Raw genomic sequence first — 11698 nt, 5'->3', positions numbered from 1 at the left:
AGCCGGGGCTGCGGGGCGCGGCGGGGGCAGCGCGGGCAGCGCGGGGGCCGCGGGCGGACCTGGCAGCCGGAGCGCACGCCGTCGCCGCCGGCGCACACCATGGTGTTCTTGACGGTGGAGCCCCAGTAGGACGCGCTGGAGCAGATCTGGTAGTCCACGACGGGCAGGTAGGCCTGGAGCAGGACGCTGGACAGCTGCCCGTTGCCTGCGCGGAGCCGCCGCCGGTCAGCGCCGCCGCGGAGCCGCCGCACGCCGCAAGGGCCCGGCCAAAGCAGAGCCCGCGGGCCCCGCCGAGCCCCTGCGGGCCCGCCGGGACCCCCAAGGCTCGGCACGGCCCCAGCCGGCGCTGGGCACCTGCGGGCCCCGAGCGGAGCCCCCAGCGGAGCCTGCCGGGGCCGCCAAGGGCTCGGAGCGCTGCCCGGTGCCGGGGGAATTTGGGGCGGGGGGAGCCCGTCACTCACTGCGGGTCAGGCCCCAGCCCGTGATGTAGCAGGGGTAGTTGTTGGGCAGGATGGTGCCCTCCTGGGGCAGCACGGCCAGCTGCACGGCGCTGTTCAGGGTGGCGGGGCTGCTCAGGCGGAACAGGGCGATGTCGTAGCTGCCGGCGGCAGGGAGAGGACGTTACAAGGACCCCTCCCCGAAAGCCCGGCCGGGCTCCCCCCAGGTGCCCCTCCCGCGGGCGTTACCCCGCGGCCACGTTGTTGCTGTTCCAGTAGGGGTGCACGACGATCCTGCTGACGCTGAAGACCTGCTCGCTGCCCTCGTTCCTGTTGAGGTTGTGCTCGCCGGCCACCACACGGTAGTTCATGTTACTGCCGGCAAGGTGCAGGAGCGCTCCGTCAGCCCCGAGCCCCGCTCGTGCCGAGCGTGAGCCGCTCCGGGAGGCTCCGAGCGGGCAGGGGACGCTGCCGGAGCAGCCCCGTGGAGGCCCTGCCTGAGGAGCCCAAAAGCGCTCCGAGGGCGGCCGCTCTGGCGCTCGGGACAGCCAGGCTTTCTGCCTGGGAGGGTCTTTGGGGGAAAGGAGCTCTGTGGAGGGGAAGGAGGGCTCCCCGGCGCGCTCACTTGTTGACGCAGTGGGCGGCGGTCATCACCCAGTTCCTGTGGATGAGGGAGCCCCCGCAGGTGTGGTGCCAGCTGCCCCCGGAGTAATACTGCAGGGAGATCTGGGCAGGGGGCGAGACACGGGCCGGGGCTGAGCGCGGGCTGCCGGCGCGGGGAGAGCCCCGGCAGCGGCCGTGGGAGCCCGGCAGGACCCACCTGGTAGGGCCAGGCGTGCGAGCGCGCCTCGGTGCCGCCGACCACCCGCTGCATGCCATCGAGATCCAGCTCGGAGCAGCGCCCTGGGGACAGAGGGACGGCGTGAGTCCCCCCGGGGGTGGGTGGCTCGCTCAGGGGGGCTTTCGGGAGGTGCCGAGGCCGAAGGCTCCGGGCGGGACTCACCGCACAGGGCGAGCGCGGCGAGGAGCACGAGCTGCAGCATCATCGTGGAGCGGTGTCCGCGGTGGGAGCGAGCGGCGGCCCCGCGGGCGCTTTAACGGGGCCGCGGGAGGGGGCGCGGGAAGGGAAGCAGCTGCCGCGGCCCCGCCGAGCGGCCTTGGCCCCTCTGCCAAAGCACACGGGGCGCCCGGGCACGCCAGGGACAGCCCGAGCGCCCCTCGGCGCTGCACCCCAGCGAGACGCTGCCCTGCGCTGGCACCTCCTGTCCCCGTGCCCCGCAGCCGTGTCACCGCTGCCTCCCGCTCTCAGCCCCGGCAGGCCTTGGCTGCAGCTCTCCCCGGCCTCGGCTTGTGGCATGGCTCCCAGGGCTTGATCCGGCACCTGAGTGGAGCCACGCTGGCACCGGGACGGGGAAATCGAGGCACAAGCAGGGCTCGACCTTCAGCCCCTCCCCAAGCCCCCGGCACAGCCAGCGCTGGAGCAGGGCCGGGGCTCGGCCTCGCTGGGGCTGAGCTTGGGGCAGAATGGGGCAGCGATAGGCTTTGAAAGAAACCCTGCAGTTTTGGCCAAAACATTGTCATTTTTCCCCCCTTGAACTCCAAATGGAGGTTGTTCTGGGGGACATTGGCCCTTGAGGAACAGGCACTGGAATTTGGGATCATGGAGGTCCTGGGGTCACCCAGGTCAAAAAAAGTCATGGAAATAAAAAGCACCTGCTGCAGTTCTGCCCTTATCTCCAAGGAAAACACGAGATTTCATGGAACTCAATCTCCAGGTAATCCCATGTTTGTTCTATCAGCATCAAGGGACAGCGACAACGGCTCCACCCCACCTGGGGACACCCCAAGGCAAAGCTGATGCCCCAGCTGTGGCACAAAGGGCTGTAAACTCATTTTTGGGCTAAATAGGGAGTTTCTGGAACAAGAAGAGTAAAGAATATCCTGTGAGAGGAGTTTTGGGAGCACAGAATGGCTGGAGACAGGATTTGTGTAAAATAAATCATCTCTTTATTTGAGGTTCAGTGTCTAGGACAGGTTCTTCCCCCTCCTGCCATGTCCAGGGGGATTTTTCCCCACTATAAAAGATATGGCAACAAAAGTGGCAGCTACAGAAGTTGGGATAGATAAAAAAATCTGGACCAGGGGAGATGTGGCACCCAGGATCCTGTTCAGAAAAATTCTGTCATGCCATCCATGGAAAACTCCTGCCCAGCACAAGGAGAATCGCACGCAGGAATCATCATCATTTAATAATAACAACAATGAAACCTTGAATCTAATTTCCTCCCCCCTCCAAATCCAATTTGATTCCTAAGGCACAGGTCCCATCTTCTCCCATTGCCCGCCAGGGGCCACCGCAAGCCCCGATCCCCCCTCGACAGGAGGAGCCCCACGATCACCATCCTCCTCCTCGCCGGATTTTCCCGCCCAGATTCCCCATCTGGAGAGGCGCATCCGCGTTTGTAATGCCCGATACGAACTGAAGAGTCTCTGGCTGGAGCCGGGATGGGGAGGACCAGCAGCGGCTTCCGAGGAGCAGCGGCAGGAGCGTCCCCGCCACGACTGCTGCGTTTCGGGGTCCCTGGGGTGCCCCCGGCAGAGCCCGGCCCCAAAGGCACGGGATTCAGTTCAAGGCAACCACGAAATGCAGCATATTTAAGGCTTTCACTTCTTAAATTAAAAGGAAGTGTTTTTTGATCTTGGTTTCCTGAGCGTGGCCGGGGCCGGCCGGGGGCTCCGCTCCCTTTTAGGTGAAGGACCAGAGCTGGTGCGGGTCCGTGAGGTCGCAGGGAACGAGGGCCGGGTGCTTCCCCCGGGCCGTCAGACACATCCCCGAGGCCAAGTTCTTGATCAGCCGGTTCTGCCGAGAAACAACCGAGCGATCCATGAGCGGGGAGAGCGCGGGATGTGACCGAGGGGAAAGCACCGGAGGGGCAGCGCCGTGGCGGGCACGATGCCGCCGTGCCCACGAGAGATTCCCGGGACGGAGAGGGCTCCTTACCTGCGCCAAGTCCCACTCCTCGCTGGCGGGCACCCGGCCGGGCTTCCCTCGGAACTGGCACTCGCCCATCTCGGCCGTGCCCGCGTCCCCGCGCAGGCACAGCTCCTTGCCGATGTTGTGGCGCAGCTCCCGCTGGCTCGTGTACTCAAAGTACTGCGGGAAGAGCCAAGGGGGCCGTCACTGCCGCGCCCCGGGAGCTGACCCCCGGGGAAAACCGGGGGCGGCAGAGGGGGAAATGATGGGGGTGGTTTGGGGGCCCACCTGGTTGCCCCCCAGCCCGTGGCAGGGGTACATGATGAGAGGTTTCCCACCGTGGTTGTTCTCCCCCACGTCCAGGCAGCTCTTGGTGCCCTCGTTTTTTATCTGTGGCGTGGGGGGAAGAGAGGAGTTGAGAGGGGAAAAGAGGTGGGGGTGGGAAAAGGAGAGGGGAGAAAAACGAGGGAGAGAAAGGAGAGGGAAAGAGAGGGAAAAAGAGATGGGGGTGAAAAGGGCGGGGAAAGGCAACGGGAACTGGGGTGAGGAGTGGAGGAGAGGGGGAAAAGAGGGGGGAAAATGACGGGGTAGGGGGAAAAAGGGGCAGGAGTGAGGAAAAAGGCTGGGAGAGTGGAGGAGAGAAGGGCTCAGAGGAGCCGCGGTAGGACCGGCTCGGGTTTGGCCGTGCAGGGCTCTGGGTCATCGCTGTGCAAACAGCATCCCAGCACTCAGCTCCGGGTCCCGTGTCCTTTCCAGGACACGAGGAACGCCCGAGCCATCGCCTCCGGCACACGGCGCAAAGGGAAAGGCACTCGGGCTGAGGTTTCAGGAAATAAAGGTGAATTAAAAGCTGGATGGGAGCCAGCACCCAGCACTCGGCTGTCACTGGGCTGGGTGCTGTCACATCGCCTTGGCTGAGCTGGGGCAGACTCAGGACCCAACACAGCTTGAGGGGAAGGGTTCGGGGGGATCCCATCCTCAGGGATGGAGCTAGAGCCCCTCATCCTGCCTGCCCTCAGTTCCTCGGGGATGCAGCCAGAGCTCCGTGTCCTGCTGTCCCCATCTCTCTCACCTCAGGGACCAGCCCTCCACATCCTGCCTGTCCCCATTTCTCTGTGGATGGGTGTCTGGAGATGGGCTCCTGCCTCCCACCCGTCCCCAGATTCCCTCGGGATGGAGATGGAGCCCCCCATCCCATCCCCAGCTCAGTTTTTCCAGCCCTCCCTGTGCCAGGACGGTGTTTGGGGCTCAAGGAAGTTTTCAGCTCTTCCCCCGAGTTTAACCCCACATCCCCACGGATTCCCCACCCTGGGGACTCGCCCCAAACCAGCTCTGCCGGATTCCAGCTCCGCCGGAGCCCAAACCGGCCCGGCCAGCCGGTGATAGGCGAGGTGACAGACACAGTGAGCGGTGACAGACACGGTGACAGAGGTGGCAGCACCAGCTCCCCCTCCCCGGTTTGGTGCAAAGCCCCCAGACGCAGCCTCCGGGCACTCCCCCCATCCCGGCACTCACTGCTCCGTAGAACGCCGGGGTCAGGTCGGGCACGAACATCTCGGGGTACACGTTCTGCAGGTACCAGGTGAAGTTCCTGCAGTGCAGCCGCTCCCGCAGCCTGCGCCGCTCTGTGATGTCACCAAACGTCTTCTATCGACGAAGTCATGGGCGAAAATTAAATTCACTTCAGAAAACAGTAGGGAAAATCCCAAAAAAACCCCCTTTCCAGGTTGGGGCTCAGAGCTGGGAGTCACCCCAGCTTTGTCATCATCCCTCGTGGTGACAAGCTGGGGGGTCACCTGGCGGGTACCCACAGGCTCCACCAAGAGCTCGGAGATACTTTGTGAAGAATAAGAAGTTCTGGTGTTGAAAAAAGAAAAGCATAAGAAGTTTTGGTGTGTGGCATTCACATTCTCTGAACAGAGAGAGACATAATTCTCTCTCCCAGGTTTTTTCCTGGAGAAGCACAGAGAAAAGAAGAGAAAACAATTTTTATCTCTACTTGCCGCTCCTGTTGTTTTGCACATGTGGAATGTGCAAAAGGAAGATTGTTTACCTGAAGTGATTTGTCAGTTGGATTCTACTGAGGACTGCTTTGATTCCTCAGCCAAACACTCAAAGCTGTGTCCTGGCTGTCTTAGACAGTCACGAGATTTTCTTTAGCATGTATCTTTCGTACAGTATAGTATCCCTTTAATATATTATAGTATACTGTAATGTAATATAGTTTCAATAAAGCAATTGTTCAGCCTTCTGAATCAATAGTCAGATACCAATTACTCCTTACATCGGGGGGGAGTCCTGCTTTATGATATTGGTGTTGAAAAAAAATATTAAAAAAATTAAAACGAATTCATAAACCCCGATGTTTTCCTACTAGGAAACATTCTGGCCAGAAGGGGAGAGAAAAAAAAAAAAAAAAAAAGCTTTTGGCGATTTCTGTCTGCCTGTCTGGTCTCCCTGCCATTGCCACTGCTCAGGTGGATCTCCCAGCAGGACCAGCCCTCCCAGCAGGAGCAGCAGCCCCCCAGCGTGCCCAGTACCTCTCTGGCCATCTGGGCAGCTTGCTGGTTGCGGCGGTAGAAGATCTCCTTGTAGTCGTCCATCCAGACCTCGGCCAGGCGCACCTGGTTCCGGGAGATCACCTGCGTGCCCTTGGGGAAGGTGTGGGGGCTCTTGGAGCGGAACACGTGGCCCACGACGGAGCAGGGGATGATCTCCACCTGTCCCCCGCACTGCCACACCTGCGGGGAAGCCACACCTGAGGTGGGGGGGTCCAGCCCCCGGGCCCCCCAGCAGGGAGCTCCCTGGAGGTGCCCTTGGAAGGTGACGCCCCGTCCTTACCCTGAAGGACATTTCCACGTTCTCACCCCCCCAGATCTCCATCTGGTCGTCGTAGGAGCCGATGTGCTCAAAGTAGGACCTGGAGATGGCAAAGAGGCCACCTGCGAAGGTCGGGGACCTGCGGGGGTCAGAGGAGGGGTAAAACACAAATAAAAGAGGAGAAATCTGAGTTTTGGGACATCATAGCCCCAAAATGAGAGTCTCCCTCCATCCAGCTGTCCCCTGGTGGACAGGCTGGGCCTGGCTGCTGGGAGGGGACAGAGGTGACAGCGTGACGCAGAGGGGCCTCGCTGCCGGCTGGATTCAAAGTGAAAAGAGGATATTGTTACCAAAAACCTGTCGCCAAAAAGAGGAGGAGGTCAGAGCTCGGTGCCCCAATCCCTCCTCCCGCTTCCCTAATCTTTTCCATCTGAGGCTGGAACAGAACCTTGCTTTTATTCAGGAAAAATAATAAACCCCAAGGATTCGCTGAGCTGCTGGAGACGAGGCTCCGCCGGGAGCCAAGTGCCCGGCTGGAGGTGAAAGGGGCCTTTATTGGGACAGGAGCGTCGCCCAGGTGACCCGCGCACAAAGCCAGCCCCGCGGCCGGGGTGTCCGGTGTCTCCCAGTGGGGGCACCCGGCTTACCCTGGGGCACCAGAGAGAGGAGGGAAACCCACCCAGGCTCTGTCTGCATGTAAAACACAGGGATAAGAAGGGGGATTTTGGCGCAGCCTGACCCACAGGTGACCTGTGCTGTGCGGGGGCATCAGGGCACCGAGGGTGAGAAGGCAGAGACAGCAATTAAATCCTTAATGTGCGGCTCTGCCGGAGCGAGAGGCGGCCGGAGGTGATTCCCAGATCTGTTTTGGCCCAGCGTCCCCAAGCCCCAAGGGAGGTTTTTCCTCCACCACCCCCCCCAGCTCTGACCGTGCTCGGGCACAAACTCCCTGACATCTCCCACACCAAAATCCCAGGGGAGAACCCGCTGGGAAGGGGCAGCACCGCCCACCCGGAGACACCAAGGAGAACACCAATTTGTTGGAAAAAAGAGCAAACCCATCTGGATAAAGAGCCCCGTGCTGGGCTTACTTGATGGGGAAGGTCTCATCCTTCCTGCGCTGTCTCTCCCGCGCGGGAATGACCTCCCAGCCGAAAGTCAGGCTCCAGTCGAAGTTGCCCCGGCTGTGCTGCTTCCCGTTCTGGACAGGCTTGGAGAACTCGAAGGTGTTGAGGTCAATGGTGGCGATGTCGGGGCTCACGACGGCCGTGGGCTCCTCGGCGATGCGGGACAGGAGCGGCTCCAGCCATCCGTGGAAACACTCGCCTGGGACACGGGGCAGGGCTGGAGCGGGGACGGCGCCACTCGCAGCCCGGGGGCACACACGGGTGTCACGGGGGGACACTCACAGTGGGCGTCCAGGAAGGTCAGCACCTCCCCGCTGGCCACGCTGGCCCCCAGCAGCCGCGCCGTGATGAGCCCCTTGCGCTCCCGCTGCCGCACCACGCGCACGATCTGCAGCTGCTCCACGTAGCGATCCAGCTCCTCCTTCAGGTACTCTGCGGGTGGGAAGAGCATCCGGAGCCGTCAGCTGCCAGTCCCTGCATCCCACCAGCCCATCCTGCTGCCCCCATCACATCCCACCCCATCCCCATCCCCTGCTGCTCGGACCCTGCATTTTGGTTTGGGTTCAGGGACGCCTGAGCCTTTGCCCCAAACCCAAGTGTATTTTTGGCTAAAGAAAATGAGTTTTATAAGGGTCTAAGCTCCCTCCTGTCTAATCCCTCTCTGGAGAGGGACTGGGGGTTGACAGGGTGAGGAGGTCACATCCCGGCTCTTGAAGTGCCACCAGGACCAAGTTGTTCCTGAGGGAAGGGGTCACCAGAGGAACCCGGGATTGCTTGGCAGATGCAGCCAAGCCAGGAGCTGGAAATGGCCAGGTGGGAGCTGGGACCCCGAGAAAAGCGTCCTGGGAAGGGGACCCGCGTCCAACCCACGTCCAGCCACAGCGGGAGTCGAGCTCTGGGTCAGTGAAGCCCTGGGGCACTGCGAGGTTCCTGCTCCTCGGGAGCCCGTGGGTGGAAAGGGAGAATTTATCTGGGACGAGGGCAGAGTCTGCTCCTCCCAGTGCCCCGACACTGAACCCCGAGTTAATTGCTCTGGATGCTAATTAACGAGGATTACAGCTGGCTGAGGGTGGAGGTTTGTGGGGCGCCTGGTTTGTCCCCAGGGCAGGGTTAACAGCGGTGCTGGGGAAGGGAAAATCCCAGGAGTGCTCCGGGGTGGATGTGAAACGAGGAGCGGCTGCTGGGAGATCCTGGGATGCTGGGAGCGTGAGGTGCTTCTCTGAGGGCTCAGAGCTGCTGCTTCCAGGCTTGGAAAGGGGCTTGGCAGGCCCTGCATCCTGCTGATCCCACCACAGCTTGTCCTACCTCCCTCTGGCATCCACATCCCACATGGCTCCAGCATCCCTCTGCCTCCTGCTTTCCACCAGGGCTCCTGCACCCCTCTGACCCAGATCCCACCACAAATCCTGCACCCCTCTGACCCCACATCCCACTGTGCTCCCTGCATCCCTCTGATTCCACATCCCACAACTCCTGCACACCCCTCTGACCCCACATCCCATTACAAATCCTGCATCCTTCTGACCCACATTTCATCATGGTCCCTGCATCCCTCTGGCCTCACATCCCATCACCAATCCTGCATCCCTCCGACTCACATCCCACCGTGCTCCTGCACCCTTCTGGCAAATCCCACCATGCTCCCTGCATCCCTCTGGTTCCACATCCCATCACCAATCCTGCATCCCTCCGACTCACATCCCACCGTGCTCCTGCACCCCTCTAATCCCCCATCCTTCGGCCCCACATCCCACCGTGCTCCTGCACCCCTCTGGCCCCCCATCCTTCGGCCCCACATCCCACCGTGCTCCTGCACCCCTCTGGCCCCTGTGTCCCCGTGTCCCCCACCCACCGTCCGTGCTGGCGTCGTCCACCAGGATGACCTCGCGGAGCAGCCGGGCCGGGGACGAGTGCAGCACGCTGTAGACCGTGCGGAGCAGGGTGGACCAGGCCTCGTTGTGGAACACGATGACCACGCTGGTGGTGGGGAGGGGAGGGCAGCGCTTGAACTTCTGATCGATGCACCTGGGGGACAGAATGGGGGGGTGAAGGGGGAGGCATGACTGGAGTGACCTCCGATATCGCCCCCACCAAACCCTGCAGCTGCGGGGGAGCAGCTCCGGCCCCTCCGCACTCGTCCCTGCTTTGATTCCCATTGATTTTGGTTGAGTGAGTCCCATTCCCGGCCTCCGTGTCCCCCCTTTGTCACCGCTACACCTGCTAAGCACGGATAATCGCCTGCCAGCGCGGGGGGCTGGATTCCTCCATCCCTTTCAAGGCTTTTTCCATCCCGAATTCCCCCCATGTCTCCCCCATCCCACCCCTCCGCGCGGCCCCGCTTTAATCCGGCAGCCCCTGGCCGAGGGCAGGCGGGGAAATCTCTGGAGTTTCCTTGCTTCCCTCCCCCCGACCCCAGCGGGGTCCGAGGCTGTTCCACTCGGCTAAGAAAAGAAAAAGTCTGACCGCTGGAGCCGCTGGAATAAAGGAGGGAGAGGAGGGAAAGGCGAGGAGGTGCCGGAGCCACCAGCAGGTACAGGGAGACACAAAGAGCCTGTTGCCATTAAACCGCCCCCAAGGGGCCAAAATTAGGGAGAAATAATAATAATAAATAAATAAATTCTTTTTTTTTTTTTTTAGCTCTGTCTCCATGCAATCCTCTGCCAGTGCTGGGTGACATCCTGGCCCCAATCTGCTTTAATTTCCTCTACAATTTAGGAGAGTAAGGGGCCAGATTGAAGGGAGTAAGTGACCATTCTAAAGGCAGTAAGTGCCCGCAGGGCGTTTTGGGCCCGGCTCTCACTCTGGGGGGCGGCTGTCGGGGCCCAGCGCCCGCTGCAGGGAGATGCGATCGCTGGCGAAGGCGTTGAAGCAATGCTTCTCATAGCCCCTCTCCTTCTCCTTGGTCTCCTCGGGCGTCCAGCGATCCTTCTTGAAGGCTTTTCCGTCGGCCCCGGGGCTGGCGGGGTCCTGGGGGGGTCTCTCCATGAGCGGCCGCAGCTCGGCCGCGGTGTAGACGCCGGGCAGGCAGGAGCGGGCGCTGGGCAGCGGCTCCGGCGGCGGCTCCGGGGCCCCGATCTGCAGCCGCGGCATCGAGTCCCGCAGGTCCCGCACGGCGCCCAGCATCAGGTCCAGCACCTGGTCCTTGCCCTGCACGATGTTCCGCAGCCACGGCTCCTCGCCCGGCTCCTTGCTCCCCACGTCTTTCTGGAGGATGAAGAGGAAGAGGACGAAGACGGCGCCCGCCAAGGCCACCTTCAAGGTGCTGTAGCGGCGGCGGAACAGCCTCATTTTGGGGTTTTGGGGCGTTTCTGGAGGGTTCTCCGGGCTGGGCTGGGGGGTTCAGGGATGTGAGGGCTCTGGGTGCATCACGGTGTCCTGCTTTGCTCCGTGACCTGGGGAAGGAGAAACACCTGCAGTGAATTCCTGGCTGGATGCGCCCCGGGGGCATCCCCTTGGTGTGAAAACAGAAATACTGCACTGAAGATATATTGTATTTAAAATAGATTATATTGTACCTAAAACAGAATATATAAATATGATCAGCTCATGGAATAGTTTTGTTAAGGACCTTAAAGATCACCCAGTCCACCCCCCTGCCACGGGCAGGGAACCTCCCACTAGGCCAGGTTAATAACAAATAATAACATAATAATATAATAGTAAAATAATACATTCATATATCGACATATTAAAGTAATATTAGCAACATATTAACATATCAATATTGCAGTACAACGATAGTAATATATTAATATGGCAATATTAACAAAATATTAATATAAAGTTTGGCACAAGCGACACCTTAAAATTCATTCCCCCCCAGCCCTTCCAGCTCCTAAATCCATCCCGAAATTAAAACACCAGGAAAAGTGCAGGTTAAAAAGTTCCGGAGGATGTGCCACCCCCGACCCCCCCATCCCTCACCACACACTAGACCCCCCAAAAAGTTTCTTCTGGGACTGATCCTGAGGCTGCAGCCTCCCCCCCCCGCCACCGCCCCTGGCACGCCGAAGCTAAAATAGAGCCCAAGATCTGCCAAAATATTTTTGACGGCTGCAAAAAGCCTTTTCCTGGACATTTTCCTGCCTGCGAAGGAAAACTCGAGCAGACCATGCAGCGCTCCGGGTTCGGCAGAGTTGGAGCAGCAGGTTCGGTGTCCGGTGCCGTGTCCGGTGTCACGGCCACCGGGAGCTCGGCGCCAGCTCCCGAATTTGCCCCGGGATCCGCCGGAGGCTCTGAGCTTTCCACCACCCCCAAACTTCCCGCGGCTCCTCTTTGTGAGCCGCGGCCGCCGGAGCATGGACGAGCCCGGCGGGATCCATTCACCGCCATCTCCTCCT

General features: G+C 60.8%; 2 protein-coding genes across 2 annotated transcripts; both read right to left on the bottom strand.

Annotated features, from left to right (window-relative positions):
• Nucleotides 1-37: 37 nt before the first annotated feature.
• On the bottom strand, nucleotides 38-2014 carry CELA1 (chymotrypsin like elastase 1; the record flags this gene model as incomplete). The annotated part of the gene is made up of 6 exons (XM_041418183.1): nucleotides 1441-2014; nucleotides 1258-1340; nucleotides 1063-1163; nucleotides 687-812; nucleotides 462-598; nucleotides 38-205 (listed from the first exon to the last, which is right to left on the bottom strand). Coding segments are annotated over exons 1-6 (658 nt in total), but the record flags the coding sequence as incomplete, so codon positions are not given.
• A 1169-nt stretch (nucleotides 2015-3183) lies between these two features.
• GALNT6 (polypeptide N-acetylgalactosaminyltransferase 6) lies at nucleotides 3184-10646 on the bottom strand. The gene is made up of 10 exons (XM_041418308.1): nucleotides 10159-10646; nucleotides 9211-9383; nucleotides 7641-7790; nucleotides 7323-7557; nucleotides 6253-6370; nucleotides 5952-6152; nucleotides 4927-5058; nucleotides 3700-3801; nucleotides 3439-3591; nucleotides 3184-3297 (listed from the first exon to the last, which is right to left on the bottom strand). Exons 1-10 carry the CDS (start codon nucleotides 10644-10646, stop codon nucleotides 3184-3186), a joined length of 1866 nt encoding a protein of 621 aa, XP_041274242.1.
• Between the last annotated feature and the right edge of the window lie 1052 nt (nucleotides 10647-11698).

The sequence above is a fragment of the Onychostruthus taczanowskii genome, unplaced genomic scaffold, assembly GCF_017590055.1.
Source record: "Onychostruthus taczanowskii isolate IOZ18803 unplaced genomic scaffold, ASM1759005v1 scaffold107, whole genome shotgun sequence".
NCBI lineage: Eukaryota > Metazoa > Chordata > Aves > Passeriformes > Passeridae > Onychostruthus > Onychostruthus taczanowskii.
The sequence above is the reverse complement of the archived record's forward strand: the minus strand, read 5'-3'. Positions and strand labels throughout refer to the sequence as shown.